General features: G+C 48.2%; 1 protein-coding gene across 3 annotated transcripts in view; it reads right to left on the bottom strand.

Moving 5' to 3' along the window:
- Positions 1 to 17,105, bottom strand: part of LOC143216036 (uncharacterized) — a 29,112-nt gene that overhangs the window by 6,832 nt on the left and 5,175 nt on the right. The window contains exons 1-5 of one of the 3 annotated variants that reach the window (XM_076438771.1): positions 15,826 to 16,661; positions 12,121 to 12,292; positions 7,930 to 8,114; positions 6,270 to 6,508; positions 5,835 to 6,113 (exon numbers count right to left, since the gene is read on the bottom strand). In XM_076438771.1, coding sequence (XP_076294886.1) covers positions 5,835 to 6,113; positions 6,270 to 6,508; positions 7,930 to 8,114; positions 12,121 to 12,282 — 865 coding nt within the window. In that variant the 5' untranslated portion in view covers positions 12,283 to 12,292; positions 15,826 to 16,661. Of the gene's footprint in view, positions 1 to 5,834; positions 6,114 to 6,269; positions 6,509 to 7,929; positions 8,115 to 12,120; positions 12,293 to 14,958; positions 15,789 to 15,825; positions 16,662 to 17,105 lie in introns of those variants that run through there. The other 2 variants (XM_076438773.1, XM_076438772.1) reach the window with 2 other exon arrangements.

Below are 17,105 nucleotides of genomic sequence, written 5' to 3'. Positions count from 1 at the left end.
ACTTCCAGGAAAACTTGAGTGCTTGACTACTAAAATATCCACGGAAGACGAATGTTTTGGTCGGCTCGGTGAAAAGCAGACTTTAGTCGGTCAGTGGCACGTTTAACTAGAAAACATCTGAACCCGTGTGTTCGCGCGCGCCTCGACGCACCAAAGTCGTAAATCCGCCGACGGTTAATCCACTCGTCGACTTTTAATTGCATCTGATAAAGAAACAGTCGTTGAACCAACGCGGCTTATCCAACCGCGAGAATTTTCACCCATAAACATCGTGCGCGCGCGGATCGGACCGGGCTTCTTGCCGCGCACCTTCTTAGGGTGCGTTATCTCTCTCTGATCTTATTAGGCGCGCGATCAATTCCGTTTTTAACCTCGCGATCTGTCCGATCCCAGACTTCTTGATGGATCTCGGAAACATCACTACGATCCTTCTATAGAGAAAACTCGGGTGAATCTTATTTTATTCGTTCCCTCCTTTTTCACGCTTCAATATGTTTCGGTAAACTTTCCACTTTTGTGTCGGTAAATATTGAGACTCTTCTTCAGAGTAGAATCTAGTAGACTTAGTTGTATGATCTCTAGAAAAATACATAAAATGGTAATGCAAGATCTACACACTGTTTCCCACCTCAAAGGTCATGTTTACTCGACCGAACAAACGTCAATACAGTTCTCACGATGAAGAATTCGACGAATCACTTTCGAATCGGTAAATAGTGACATTCTCTCTGGAAAGAGTGTGATAAATGCACTCTTGGAAAATGCAACAAATGAAAATTGATAGTGTAGGATCCGCGGTGTGTTTCTCACCTAAAGGCGTGTTCGCGTTGATCGTTTCCGAGCAGGAAAGATCGAGGAAAAATGCGTGGAGGCTCGTTGCGCGAGCTTTGTCAAAAGGCAGGAAGTGAGAATGAATTAACGGTTTGTGACGTTGCCGTGTCCATCGTGTGAGGGAATTGTTTGTCCAGATGGAAAAATTAATTCTAAAATTATTAGTTTGTTAAATACTTGAATTTCATCGAATTTTTGAGGCTGCTGCTCTGATAATCAAAGTGTAAATATCACTATTTTCTCCGGACAGAGTGTGATAAATGCACACTTGGAAAATGCAACAAATGAAAATTGATGGTGTAGGACCTGCGGTGTGTTTCTCACCCAAAGGCGTGTTCGCGTTGATCGATTCCGAGCAGGAAAGATCGAGGAAAAATGCGTGGAGGCTCGTTCCGCGAGCTTTTTGAAAAGGCAGGAAGTGCGAATGAATGAATGCCGGTTTTAAGTGGCTGCTTCATCCTGCAGGATGGGATTTAAACGTTGCCGACGTTGATTCATTGGAATATCAACGGGTATCGGTGTCCTTTTTAGAAAAGAAGACGAGCACACGTTGGCCTCGTTAAAAAGCAGAAAATGACAATTAACGATGCAAGGAGAAAGGTGAGCCTCGGTTTCCTCGATCTATCATCCAGCCCAGATGCCCGTCGGATAGCCTGCTCGGACAGACAGTAAATTAGCTCAACGGATCCCGGTGATCGAGCAGAAATTCCGGTAGCGTAGATCGACATCGAAGGGGCCCGGTGTCAAAGCGGCCCGATTTTTGCTTGCTGGTACAGTCGTGGAGGCAGCGGAAGATATATGTGTGTACCCGTAGGCTGGTACCTGCCGCTGACACGACGTCCTAACGGTATTCCTTCCACTGTAACAGGTGCCCAATACCGTCTCTCTCCTTCTCTCTCTCTTCCTCTTGCTGCTGTACAAGTATAGTTAACGCCGGAGTCGGATCTCTCGAGCATGATCCTGAGGAGAGAATATTTCGCCCGGCTTTTTTTCCCCTCTTCTCGAAATTTATTCGTTTACGTTATATGGGTCAGTCGTCCGTTAAAAACGTGTTCCACGGCGAGGAAGTCACGCCCAGAGAGCAGTCGCGAATGACTTTGAAGTTTCAATCGGACGTCTTCTCGCCGCCTCCCTTTTTGGTCCTGTTTCCTCCGGAGATCCTTCGAGCGCCGGTCGACCGTGGAAAATGCCTCGAATCCAGCACGCGACCGATTCCCCCTTTTCCTTTTTCCTCGAGTCCGTCTCGTTCCTTGAACCCGGCGTAACTGCAACGCGGAAGAACCGCGGACTCTCCTCCGGGATCGATCGCTCGAGAAACTTTTCCTACGAACGGCGCACTAAATCCTAACACAACGACGAGACCGGAGAGCTACAAGCAATCGTTAGGTCACGGTCTGTGACGTTGCCGTGTCCATTGGGTGAAGGAATTGTTTGTCCAGGTGGAAAAATTAATTTAAAAAATTTTAAATACTTGAATTTCAGGGAATTTTTGAGACTGTTGCTTTGGTAATCAAAGTGTTAACGCAAACTGTTGCAAAATCATCGATTTCCATCCAACTGAAATCCATTCCCGCGAATATATCACTTAGTATGCGAGCGAAGTGCATAGTTTCAAGAGGCCAGATCACGCTAGTTTCGAAATGTCGTTGGAATTCGTCGGTTGCGCAACGGTGAAACGCCGCACGCAGGAAAAAAGAGACCTAATCGCAATTTCAGCCGCGTTCCACGGTTTCCGAAAATCGCGGACTTTCTCCGAAAGGAGTGGATCCGATCAACGATTCCGGGACGCGATCCGATTTCGAGGATCCGCCCGAGTGAAAGTGGACAACACGAATTTGTTGTTAGATCGCCTCGCGCGTTCGACGACTCTCGGGAAGCAGGGAAAAGAAAAATCGAAGAAGGTTCCGGCGGTGGCGCGCGACGAAGAAACGATTTTTCGTTCAGCCGGCGACGGAACTGGGTTACCGGGTCGCCTTCCGCCCGGTTTTCTACGAGCCACGATAAGATTCGAGACAGAATACACGGCCACCTGTGCGAGGCGTAGAAAGCGTCCAAATTTTTGTCATCGGCCTCTCACGGACTTCCGTGTGCTCGGAACGTGCAGTCAAGGTGCGCTGGTGTCGCTTCGCGAATTTATTTCAAGAAAACTACAAAGGTCCCTTGAACAACTTTTTGTGTATGGATTCATACATGTTTGGACCAATGCTCAGAATTTTTTCAAGCACTTTTACCTAGAATTTAGAGTGCATAATTTTCTTCCCTTAGGGATGTGCCCTTTTCACATTCATTTCGTACCACTTCGGGATTTTTTTTAGCGAACGGAAGAATGGATTTTGATAAAAGTTTATGGATTTTGTTGATACATATTTGGATCATCTCCGTGATTTTTTGTAAGTTGATATCGTTAAAATTGTGGTAGTTATTCATCGAGGAAGTAAACCATTCTTGTGGAACAATTTTGCTTCGTAAATAGTGAACAATAATTAGTAGACTGCGGATTTTATGTATTTATGGCAAAAATGAGTACATATGTGCAGTTTAAAGCAGTGGACAGATTAAAAGGAGTTAAAAATACCGATGTACTCGTTGCAGCTGATTAATATCAATAGAGAAAAAATTACATTTCTATTTGGCTTCTATGTTGTACAGTTTATGAAGTCAATTTTTATTTTGCATAAAGATCCGCAGTCTAATAATTAGAATTACCATAATTGAGGACGTATCGGTCTGCAAAAATTTCTGAGCAGATCGCCGACACGTAAGAACAGATCTGTGAAGTTTCAAAAGAAAACCGCCTCCAGTTTCCTAGCAAAAAAATTCCGCGCGAGTGCTTGGATAACTGTCGCCTGGCGATCCGCGTCAGAGGACAATCACCGAGGTATCGATCGCACGATCTCGCTCGCCGCTTTGTTCGCTGTCTCCGGCCTCTGTCGTCTAATTGCCCGATGGAAAGTGGTCCGTGGTTTCCCTAAGAAAATTAGGCGATCCGGGTGAACGCACCATTACGCCGTCTAAGCGATTGCGCCGGCAGATGCTGCGCGAGAGTGAAAGTCCAGAAGACCTGGCGTGTTCTGTTCTTTTCCTGGTCCCGCGGAGGAAACGTCCTGCCGATATAAATTCTCTGCGGCGGAACAGATGGAGCGTGGAGGGCCGGTACGTTTCCGCGACGGGTCCGCGACGGGTCCATTCGCTCGGGTATTCATCAAACGAGATAACGCGCGGGGCCCTGCGACGTACGCGAAGCCTGCAATTATTCATCGGCCGCGTAATGGCGGAAAAGTGCGTGACAAATCGTCGAAGAAATGACAGAGCGAAGTGGCAGCGAACACCGACTCGAATAAATGACTGGCATTAACGATAGATACTTCCTGCATCCTGGCAAAATATCATCGCTCGTCGCGCAACCGCTCGGAACACCTGACGCACGTACGAAATTAAAAAGTTCGGAAACGTTATAATGTTATATTCGAACAGATTGTTTCTGATTTCGGGGAACATTGTAATTTAAGGATGTTCTGGAGGTATATAAAAACGCAACAAAATTTTTGAAAATTTCACAAAGTATAATTCCTACTAAATTGATGTAATTACCAAAGTTTGGGTTCGATTCACTGCACCGTTTAAGAATTATAGCAACTTAAAGTTTGCACATTTTAACACGTCTTCTTCTGGAGAATTCATAAAATTCCACTTCAAACCCTATTTAAACCTTGAAAAAACGCAACTAAAAACTCCAGTCTTTTTTTATATGTAGTAAAAATTATGTAATTAATTATGTTCAAAATTTATTAGGATTCACTAAACAGTTACAGAGTAAAAAAGTTATAAACTGCTACAAAACGTTATCGTGTCGTCTCTCACTCGCATGGAAACGCGACAAGCGTAGACCACTGAATACATATAGCTACAGAGGGTACAGTATTCGCAAAAGTTTAATGCAAAATATACTCATGAATGGCTTTCATTGCCATGTATTGATGGATTTCGAATTTCTTGTACTTTTGTCTCCCATTGTACCTCCAGAACATCCTTAATACAGCGTTGTATTCGTTCAATTGAAACAAGAAATAATTGGACAGGCGTCTAAAAAGCACGAAAAATCAGCGAACCACGCGTCCTCCACGCCGCGCGGCGAGTTTGATTAATTTCGGCGAAGCAACGGTAACTTATTACGCTGATAATTAGCTGTGCGTCACGCCGTGTGGAATGCTCGCACCTCGGTTGACATAACACTTGCACGGCAGCAGCGACAACAATGCCCGTGGCGTGTCGATCCCAAGGCGTCGTGCAACGACACGCCATTCGCATCGCAGTCACGCCGAGTTCTGCGCTCATCCGCAATAAATTTCACACTTGCTCGACACGATTGTCGAATCGACGTGAACCGTAAAAGTCTGTATACGTATATGCACGGCCCGCGGGATGTCGCAATTCAAGAACTTGTTCGTCTTCGAAATTCTTTCGGCGCCTCTCCGAAGACGTGACATCATTCCCGAGCGATCCGTGTTTCAGGCAAACAAAAATCTCTCGTGAGAGAAAGAGAGAATCAATTTTTACGCGCGATCGTCGGATGACTCATGATCGTTGCGACATTGTGTGCCTACGTTGATGACCCGACAGTGTGAAAGATGTTTCCTATCGTTAATATTCATCGGTAATGTACCGTATCGAGAGGATCGAGTAGGTAAATCGATGATCGAATCAAGGCAAATCGAGGGTGAATCAGTGATGGACTTTTTATCCAGTCTGACTAGGTGACTAACTGATTTCGGGATTATTCGACGAGTTGGTGTGTGTCAAGAGTTGTTTGTTAATCCCGAGTCTGTTCAGATCCAAGCATAACGTAGTAGCATTTAGAAAACTATAAACCACAGTATAAAATTTCGAACTGTTCGAATTTTGCCACCACTGTTAGAAGTTTCCTGTTGTGGGGATCGTCTGGAAAGATGATCTACAAGGTCGCGTACCGATTGAGGAAGATTGATGATCAAAGGTTCACTCACCCGAGGAGGAGTCTCTGGAAGGTCTGGACGGTCTGGGGCCCAGGGGATGATGGCTCTGATAAGGCGGGGGCGTAGCAGCGCTATCCGAGCCTATTCCGCTGCTGGCTGCGCTCCTCGTGCCGCCTCTGTCGACCGTGGTACCGCCACCTACGATTGTCTGATTTAGGCAGCGCCTGAACTCGATTCCGGCCAGGTTGCCGCGGTGTCTGTGAACCGTGTCGTAATCCCTCGGAGGCAACAGAATCGGACCCACATCGTTGTCGCCTGAATTACCCCTACCTGCGACAGCGGTCCAAGAGATCAGCATTACTTTGAACTTGCCCAGTCAAAATTAAATGAGAAATTACCACACCAGACTAATAATTATTAATTGCTCTGATCCTCGATTCAGTCGCAAGAGCTATCGCTAGCCCGAAGATCAACCTCTCTATTCACCTAATTTCGCGCGCAGCTCGGCAGCCAGCGACTCGTAAATCGTAGTCGTCTGCACAGGATCGTGTCTCAGCTCTCCGCTGCCTTCCGAGGACTCGGATTCCCTGGTGCTCCTCCCGTCGCTGCCCAAATTGCTGCGAACCCTACCCTCGAGCGAGGTGACTCGCGCGAGATTGTCCGAGTGCGACGCCAACGCTTTCAGCTGAGCTCCCAGCAGCTCGGCTGTCTCGACCGAGTCGCATCTGCAGCGAGAAACAACGATGAACCCTGCAGCTAGAGTCCTGAAATTCCTTCCACCTCGACAACCTGTTCGACGCACGGCAATTTTTCGATTTCAGGTCAGGCCTGATAGACAGCGTATTCTTTTCCGCAGCCTAATAAACGCGTTATTACTGTTATTACCGTTGTTATTGTTATCGAAACGGGAGACACGTCGCAACCCAATGACCCAGAGCGAATCCGTCCCGTGGTCGTATCCGCGGAGCGATCTTACCATTTCAAATCAGCCGCAATTATCGCGGAGGCAGGATTGCATCGCGTCGCATCTTGTTGCGCATCGCATCGCATACCGCGGTGTAGCCTCGCGTAATCAACGACCTTTATTATTCCCCCGGTGAACTCGGCAAGAAATCGCGGTCACCGAACTATCACCCGGTACCGGCGAGCCATTTACCTGGTTCCGATCGCGAGCGCGTCGGCTCGGCCTTATGCGCGCGTCCATATTCAATTCAGATCCTATACGTACGTACGATCGCGTTGTATAATTCCCGATTACGCGACGGAAAACCTGTTTTCCCACGGATCGGATACGGGCCCCGATAGAAACACTGGGTAATTTTGTTTTCAATGGCAAGGCTGTTCTCGCGGCCGCGCCGCATCGCCGCCATTATCGTACGCCGGCGCAAACGTTATTAACAACCCGTTAGAACGCTCGTTAATTAGCGAACATTCTTCCGAGGGGAGAAGACGACCGGTACTAATCCTGTGCGAACGATGATCGCCCGTGGAAATCGCCTTTTCCGCGACGGTTTTTCCCGCGCGAGAATCGTTCGAGACGGAACTGTTTTGCCTACCGCCATTGACAACAGCGAAGCGGATCGTTAACGAGGCTGCCAGCGTGAATCAACGTGTCGCTGGGAACACGGCGATGCTGTTACTCGACATATAATTCGACGTTAATTAGCAATAATACGTATTATTAGGTTGTGCGAACTGTTGGCGGGTTACGACGCTTTGCTGACGATTTAATTGAGCCGGGAAGCGGCTCGCGGGCTCCCGCTTTTGTGGATTGAACGATCTACACGAGGCAATCTGTCTTTCGATCAGCCCATGAATATTCAAAGCTTGCCTCGTAACTTTCTAAATCGAACGTTCTCGTTGGCGAAGAAGCGCGCCACGCTGGGGTCGGCGATTCAACATGGTGGCCGCCATCTTCGCCCGCGGAACCTTCACCTCGAAAGTTTAACACCTTGTTACTCGTTACGGGTGAATGTTAAGAACCTGAATAAGCAATTGTGCGTATTCCAGCAATTGAACCTTTGTAACTGAGGTTGTTTCATCACAGTTTGTGTTTGGAAATTGAAGTTAAGTGTAACGAACCGTTTAGCGCCAGGGTCACCCACCGGAGATGGTTAACGAGGATTAATAGCGTGTTCATAATGACCTGTAAGCGTGCACGTGCACAGGATTGTTGGTGGCCAGGTTCGGAAGCAGGAAAGTCGCAGCGACGACGTCCTCCCGTTGCACGGCTGCCAGCACCGTGTGTCCTGGTACTAAATGTTTCACAGCTGACCTCGTCGAGCCGCCCAGATGAACCGTCTGTATGATCTTCAGCCCCTTGTTGCTCACCTAGCGATCATAAAACAAGATCCCGTGAAACCGTGATAGCCGTGCCGTTACTGCGTTCAACCGGTTCGATAACGCGCCGCGGAAACGCATGTTGCGAATTACTTTCCTACGTGCAATCGTATTCTCTACCGTTAACCGGTTGATTTGTGGCTCATAAACATAGTTATTCCCGCCCCGTGGTTCTCTTTTTAATTACGCAGATCGATAAACCGTAGATACGGGGAGTTGTCGAAGAAATCGAACGCGGGCGAGTTGAACTCGTCTTCCCCTTGTGAACAGGTTAACGAGCGTTAAAACAGCTCGAACGAACGGTTTCGCGGAGCATAAAGCACGAGGGCATTAACGAGGATGTCCGAATGCGATCGAAGTCGTCCAGGGTATTTAATGTCGATGATTAAATCGGATAAACGGTAGTGGTTAGAAGCGATCGATGCTCATTCGGCCGGGAAACACGCCGCGTGGCCACCTACGATAACCGAGTTAATCATTAAGAAGGAAAGTCTTTTCACAGAACAATGCTCTGTGTCCCCGCCTATGGACACGCAAAAACGCAATTTCCTTTTCGAAAGCAAATAATAATAACGGCGGAACGATGAAAGTGAACACGATAGGCATTACAAAAATGGGAACTTTCTCTATTTTACGATCCTGCTTTTAGGTTCGGGCGTACGCTAACCGTATCGATGGTTATTATACGCCCGAGGCGTTCGAAATTCCCCGACTCTCTACTTCACAGATTAACTAAGGAATCGGCCATTTTTTTTTTCTTCTTCGATTCACGCGACAATCAAAAATTATAGAAAATCGAATCTACCACGGAAAAGGAGATAATTAGAAATCTAGCCTTCGCGACGCGTCAGTTCCACGAAGAGACACACACGGGCATAAATCTCTTTCAGAGAAAGCGAGAAAAAAATCTCTTTCTCCACGATCGAATCGTCGTTACAGTCGAATTTATTACGAAATTATGGAAAGGTCGACGACGCCTGCGGGATCCCGAACGAAGCTCGACTTTCGTTTCGCTGATGGTGGAAAATCTCCGGCGAGTTACAAAATCGGGCAGCACGCGTTCTCCAAAATGGCGACGGTAAGAATGATCATCTGCGGTTCTCGACCGCAGAAAATCGCGCGCGGGCAATTGTCGTCCCATTCTCCGACATGGCGACCGTTCATTAAGACAGCACAAAAGGCCTGCGCGAAATTCGGGGCGCTAAAATATTCCCAAGGCGAGCGACACGCGTTCTCGCAACTCCGACGGCAATTACACTTACACAATAATTAGGCGGGCCCCGGGGATTTCGTAATAGTTCGCTCTTTTAGACGCGAGCCTACTAAATACGCCTCGGGACGCATCTATTAAGATCACGGTTGATAAAAGCTCCTTTGTTTACCCCAAGCCATTTTAAAATGGTCTAGGGATTTTTGAATCACCTGTACAGGGTGTATAGAAAGTCATCCTTCCTAGGGTTGAATCTACACCTCTGGACCGAAGGACATTTGTAACAGAAACTTGCCGCAAAGTTGTTTATAACAAAGAAAATTGTTGTTGAAGTTTATTTTTGCATCAATCTTCTACTCATCGAGAAGAGAAAAAGCTTGAAAGGAGCCACATGTAGCAAACAAATAGTTATTGAGATATAAGCTGTTAAAGTTCTTGCAAAATTTGATTGTGTAGAATTATACGTATACAAATGCCTACTACATACTACGGTCCACACGACTGTGTCGACGAGACAGACCATGATCGTGTGCGTGCCTCAAGGCAAACGAAGTTTAAAGGCAGAGTTGGGCATTAACCGATTAAAATTTTAATCAAGATTGATTGATTAATGTGTACGATTAAAATAGGTAATCAATAAAAAATCGACGGTTGATTCAATCGATTGATAAAGTTAATCGTCGATCGTTGATTAAAATCTGACTTCGTTTGATGCTTCTACTTTTTTCAATTGTTCCAACTCGTTTCGAACTGCATAAAATCTGCAGTCTACTGAAGAACAAATGATCGAGGGACTAGAATGAAGGAAGATTGAAGCAACAGGTCAATTCCAGAAGGTCTCGGTCCCAGAACGGGCCGCGTAGGGGACCGTTGGTTTCCTCGGGGGTCTCGTGCAGGCAAATTGGCCGATGCGTGCGGAATCGCGAGTAACGAGGCATGCGACTCTGGCAAATTTCGATCGACACGCGCAACAGGAACGCCGTTGCTTAACGGTCGCGGTACAATTTCGGTGTCGTCCGTTTTCCGTTTTCTCTTTCCAGCACGCGCACGCAGCGCCGGATGCATCGGGGGCCGCGCTCGTTTCCGTGTAAGATTCAGGTCAGCGAATTTGTTATCGCGCTTACTTAATTAGCCCGGCCGCGGGCCTCGTATCGGTCGATCGATCGAGCTTGTTAAAAATTGTGGGGATCGCGAACGAAGTTTCAGAACCCGCGAAAACATTGTGGAGTCTTCGATTGGGCTCGCAAAACGGCTTTTAATTTCTGTTGTGATTTTTCTCGTTGAAATATAGAAATTAAATCAACATCAACTGTTTGTATACATAGCAGTGGTGATTCCTAAAATATATAATTGTCTGAATCTTTTGAACAGCGCACAGTGGTTAAACAATTGATCTAATTGAAGAGAGCAATCCGCGCGTAGAATTCCTTTTGTGAGCAAACGAACTGGATTGATCGGAGTTACGAACAGTGAGGGTTCGTCGTGTAGATGAAAATTTCACTTGTACCGGCGCTAATTAATGGCCAGTAATTACCGATCGGGAAGCGTAAGTGAATTCGGTGTGAGACCGCGCTGAAACATACCGAATGCCACAGCCGCACGAAGCACAGTCTGAAACGAAGCAAACAGCGTGGAGATTTCAACGTGTCTACACAGTGCACGAGCGGCCACTCGTGAACGCCGGCAATGTATTATACAGTTAAAGCTGTTAACGATATTGTGAAATATACACTGGTAGAAGCTGGTCGGGAAATATTCCCAACAAAGCGGCGTATCACTCCTCCAATTACTGGTTATATTGAAAATTAATTCAGCGAATGGTTGCATTACGGTCTACCGGATGCAACATGCTGCAGGTCGGAATTTAAAAAAGTCGGACAGCGTGAAGATTTCGCTGCGGCTCGTAAAAAGGCAAGAACTCATTTTAAAAAGCGATATCGAACGGAGAAAATCGCTACTGCCGAAGCGATGTTGAAGTGTACATATAAATATTGCGTTTTTCACTGAATTTTCACAAATGTGTATTTCACAAACTGATCTTGAATCCTGTTTAAGTAAAAATGTTCGACAAAAAAAAAACAGCTACTGGCCAACAAATAATTGAGTCGATTCTCGAGCTAAAGGACACCGTTGATGCCCACTTTCGGGCAAGATAAAACTTTTAAAGGGTTAATCGGCCACAAATCTGTCCGGCGTGTGCAAACAGGTTATTGAAACATCGTCGAACGTTGGTAACAAGGGAAGACGAGGAGAGCCGCATTCGAGACATTTTTCCCCGTCTCGTAAAATCGCGCGCAGCGTAAAATCAGCGTGTCGCGAGGAGGACGGGTTTGGGCCTGAGAAGGTCGGGCCCCGAGGGCCGGGGTTTGTCGTGGCGGGCTGTGGGACCCGTGTAATTTCGAGGGTAGAGTTACGAGCGGGTTCCCCTCTCGGTTCCGCTGATAAGCTTCGTTCGCGAGCAGCGGGTCGAGGCCTGGCGATTTCGGTATGTAGGCTGAGGTCATAAATTCGTGATTTTTATTCGACCCGCGGACTGCTTTCACTGCCGGGCCGGCCGTGGACGGGAGCAGAGCCCGTGTGCTCTCGCGAGCGTGAAAACACCTCGAAACAACGCCGGGGGAAGGGGTCTACTTCGTACTCCCCTCCGCCCCCTCTCTTTGAAAGCCTGGTCCTCGCCGGACAGAGAGCCACCTACTATTTCTCCCCGGCCGACAATTAATTCTCGTTTTCGCGGTATTTTCGGCGGTGTCCGACCAGTAACCGGATCCCGGGAATGGTACCGCTCACCTGCAGCGTGACCTTGAAAGGCTCCTGAAGCCGTTCCCGCTCGAGCAGGTAAGCTATGGCACCGGGCATCGCATCCACCCCCTTGGCCTCCTTCGCGCCCAGGTACCACACGTAGTACGAGCTCTTCTTGACATCCTTGCTGCTCCGGAGACGCAGGGCCATCACTCGCTACCTGCAACAGATACGCTCTCCTGTTATACGCTTCTTCCACGTAGGACTCGTCCCGATCCGGCACAGGGTGAACCGCATCTAATCAATAGACTGCCCACCTCTGTGCCGCAGTTTTTACCTTAGGGGATAACACCTATACCACGCTTTTCTTCAGCCATCAATCCCTTACCGTGTTTTAACTTTCAACGAGTTAGATGAAGATCTGAACAGAGTCTAACAAATAAAAATGTTACGCCTTTCTTCTCATATGAAATTCACTTTTATCGTTTTAAACAGTGCAACTGTGAAGAAAATGTCACGGCGAGGGGTTAAGGACGACCACAATTTTACAATTTTGCGGCGAACGCGTTAACATGAAAATGAATGGTTGCTGCCGCCAGAAAATGCGTCTGTCAGAAAACAAAGCCTCCAGAAAACCAGCAATCTCGTTCTCACAAGGCCTCGATTCCAGAACACCGAGCGATCCTTATCGATCGAGATTGCGACCTTGCGAATGCCTGCTCGACATAACTAGCGCCTGGACATCGGTCAATCATGTTCTCAAGTTCAGACTCTCAGACCAGTTTCCCAAGCGCGAGAATTCGCGATTTTATATCTCTCGCAGTTAGTTAACAGAGGACAGAGACGAGATGGATTAGCATAAGATAAATAGAGAGACGCATAATACGTCCGATTTTTGTCGCTCCGTCTGTCCAGGTGTCTCCGGAGACGTTTCCTCTCGCGAGGCTAGGCAGCCGATTTTCCAGCGTGTTGCGCGAGAACCACACGTATACACGGGTAGGTACCGTTCGCAGGCTCGCTTAGAACACGAGCAGCTTGTCTGTTCATCCACTTCCTCAATTACTTTCACGCTTAAACCCGTTTCTACGTTATCCGTCTCGCGGGGAATCGGTTCCCACCGATCCGCGCCGAGCGGCGTCGATCCTCTCGCCAAGCGAAAACGTCTCAGGAACCGGAAACCGCCTCGACGAAGATCAATGTCAGTCCGCGGAGATCCCTCAATTATCCGCCTCTGCGACCGGGTGCATAACTCTTCCTAACGCGATCCTCTGGATCAGGAATTTCAATGGAAAAACTTATTTAAGGGTCCACGGTCTGCCATTACGCTGTTGCTCTTGAGGCCTTGGAATTAGCTTAGTCCTCTGAATATTTTATCAGGATTAGAGAATCATTTTCGTTTTAAAAGCCATTTTTATTAAAATTTTTAAAGAGCAGAGTTGCTTTGATTTTTTGAGAATTTTTTGAAGCTAATCTTCAGGGACCTTTTGGAATGATTTGTCTAAATGTTTCAGTGTCATTGTGTCTGAGACAAGGAGATTATTTTATTTGCCATTGGTAAATGGTACTTTCATGATTGTTAAAGATGGGATCGCTATTAGAATCTCAAGAACCTATCAGGAAGCCTGACCATAAATTCGGCCATTCGATGCTATCTCCCTGCGAGTGCACCGGGCCCGTTGCTCTCTTTATTTATGCATTGCACGTGTTTCGAAATCTTATACGTTGGCGTGTGCCCGTAAATATGTAATAGGCTCGCTTTACCGACAGACACGACACCGCTCGAGCCGAAGAGTTATGGTTTTCGTAGGATGAACCAACCTCTTCCGCACCACTGTTGCGAAGAGGTCGAAGAACACGATTTTACAATGGTTCTACCTTTTCGCCATTTGTTTTCTGGCCGTTGCAGAACCGTCAACCGGGCAACAAGCATCGGGACATTACGAAAACACGATTACCCGAGGCCCGCGCCGTTCGATCGGACGCAACAATTACATCCTCCGCGACCGAACATTACAACTTTCAAATCTGCCGCTTTCATCACCGCGCGATGCAATTAAATTCGAGTTTCATCGCTCGGGCTCGTTTATCACTTCTATCGATGCCTCGCAACAAGCCAGGCAACCCTTTCGCCGAGACCCGTGGCGAAAACTATCGCGAATTGCTGGAAAAAGATGTTCCACTCTGGTTGCTTCTAGCCAGCTTCGTCAGCGCTTTAATGATGTACGTTTAATCGGCAACCACAACTTTTACTGCGGAGTTCCAGCAATCGCTTAAAAATCATTTGTTCAACAAAATACAATTCAAAGTTAAACTGTGTGATATTGGAAGTATGAATATTCTTGCATTTTACAGAGCCTAGTCAAAATTCATTTATTTTGGAAAAATAACTTCAATCTTTGGGAGAAGTGGCACGCGAAGAAAATGTGGAAAATGTATACATATCACTCTGCTAAAAATAATATCCCACCAATGACGCATAACTTATTTATTGGCACTTCGTTGAATGATTCGCTTCACCCCCATGCAAATAAAAATAATATTCACAGCCTATAATAAACAGTCTGAAAGACTCGATCCAAGTCCCCTAAAAACGTCAGTTTATCCCAACTTCGAATGCGAAGAATGCTTTGAAAGATACCTCCCTCTCGTTTAACCCCCATAGCGTCGGAGTCATTTCTGATCCGGTAGTACCTCCGGCGCAGGATGTGCAGGGTTAATTATCCTATTCAATTATCTTTACTCTAAACAGTTTATTCCGCGGTCAGGTTCGATAATTGGTTCAAACGTGCACGAACGTGTGCGCGCGCGCCTGTTCGAGTTCATATTTATCCGTTGAACTTGATCCCCGCGCCACTACTCCAGCGATTTCAAAACATTTTCACCTACCGAATCACCTGCTCGTTACCCCGAGTCGCCGAGACATTCCTCTGTCCTTTCTCACTGACAATTGTAATACTCGTTACCGGGCTGTCGATTGTCGCACGGTCGTGCGAAATGCGAGAATTCTAATGAACTTTGGCGGAAGTTTGTCTGCAACCAGATAAAAAGTCGAAAGAGAAACTGAACGATCGTTTTGCCCGATCAATTTTTCGTTTGCCGCTGTTCGTCTAGCTATGAATTCCTACACAGAAAACTACACCTTAGAAGAGCAGCGGTAATTTATCCGTTATTGTTCCATTCATCCCACTTACGACTGCGCTACGGATTCTATTCATTTATAACAAAAACGAGCAGACGTAATTGAAGACAGTAAATACAGCAGAGAAAAATTCAAGAATATTTATCTATTATTACAAAGCTCGAGAGCAGCAACGTAAATTTAGCTAGGAAAGCCCTGGGAAAGTTGGCCTTGAGAAAAGCGAAGGTCCGCGCGGGTCAGAAGGGACCCGGTGGCCGCCATTCAAGGGTTAATGGTGCCGCGGCGAGAAGCAATGGCCGCAGAGTCAGCCGGTGAACAGGTGAACACAGAAAGTTACGGTGGATCCCGGGTATACCGAGCAAGAGGATGGTGTGCGGGATTATCGAGCGGGTCTGCTGGTCGCGGCGTTTTTCGCAGAAATTGAGGAACGCCGCGTAGCAGCCTGAAGGCAACGGGTCTTCGGGGCACGATACGTAGGCCGTAGGAACGAGTTGCGGATGGTAGCCGGGTCTGTAGGTGTCCGCGAGAGAGCTGGTGCTGGTGCACCAAGAGATCCATAGTAGACGCGCGGGTACACACGGACACGCAGAACAGGACGGAGAACGCATACGTACGCAGAAAAGCTGCGGCACCACCGTATGAAGAGGCGAGCTGGCTGGCGGGTCTGACAGCTGCGCGAGCACCGACCACTTTTCCACGCTCCCGACGTCCCTCGGAGACCCGGTGCCACCAATGGTCCCAGTGTTCCAGCCAGGTACGCCACGGTGTACGGTAATAACCGGTGTTGTGTGTGCGATCGTTCGGGGACGCGACGGTGGCGGTCAGAAAGATCGGCGGCGAAAACAAAACCGAACGAGCCGAACCGAAATCAACCGAACGAAAACAAAAAGGAACGATATGCGCGCGGTTGCGGCGTGCGAAGCAGCGTCTGGGCCCGCGGAGCGTGTTCACTTGTCAACGACGCGGCGCGAGTGGTATCGCGCGTACCCAACCATCACGGGATACTGACTTTACGGCGGAGATCCTCCGCGAAGAGCTCGAGTGAAACGCGGACGAGGGAGAGTGAGCGAGAGAGAGAAGTCCCGGCCGTCGGAACGGACGAGGACGGGTGGAGAGGGGAAGCGAGAGGGACTTGACGGGGCCCGGAGGGGAGCGTTCGACGGTAGAGAGTGGGAGAAAGAGACGGAGAAACGGGCTGCGAGCTCGGTCGAGGCCCCGATGCCTCTGTCTGTCCTTTGTCGGCGGGCCCTACCCCCTCTCCCCGCGTCGTCTAACCTCCTGTCCCCCCACCTCACTTCGAACGCCTGTTTCGACGGGCCTCGATCCTCTCCCCTCTCTCCTCTTTCTTTCGGACGAACCACTGCCGCCACACCTTGCTGAGATCGACTCGCGATCGCCGGTAACGCGCGTTCCCTGCCGTCAGCCTGGAACTAACCGGACGGTTCTCTGTCCTGAATTTTAGTCCCCGGGGCACCGGCGCGAGCGAGAACAACCGATCCACAGGGCGCAGAAGGGGGCAACGACGGGCCCCGGTGCCGGTGGAACCGGGCCCCTTCTCTTTTCTCTTTCTCTCTCTTGCTCGCTCTGGCTGCCTCTTTCTCTTGCTCTATCGCTGTGCTCGCTCGCTACACGGCCAGTCCAACCGATTCCCTACCTGCCTGGTTTTAGTCTCCTCGCCGGGGCGCCCCTGCTCGAGGATGGCAGGTTAAACCGGGCAGGTAGAGAGGCCCATTGATCAGCGATGGAGACAACACGCGGCCTGTGTCGGTTGCTCGTTCACCCCCTTTTTTCGAGGAGTCGAAATGTCACCGTGTCAAGTTCGCACCGACCAGACGAACAGGAACCCAGCCTGCTAATTGAGCCGAGTCGTTACCCAGTCGCTAATTCATTCCCT

The sequence above is a fragment of the Lasioglossum baleicum genome, chromosome 14 (assembly GCF_051020765.1).
Source record: "Lasioglossum baleicum chromosome 14, iyLasBale1, whole genome shotgun sequence".
Classification (NCBI taxonomy): Eukaryota; Metazoa; Arthropoda; class Insecta; order Hymenoptera; family Halictidae; genus Lasioglossum; species Lasioglossum baleicum.
Note: the sequence above shows the minus strand (reverse complement) of the source record. Positions and strands in the feature narration are given on the sequence as shown.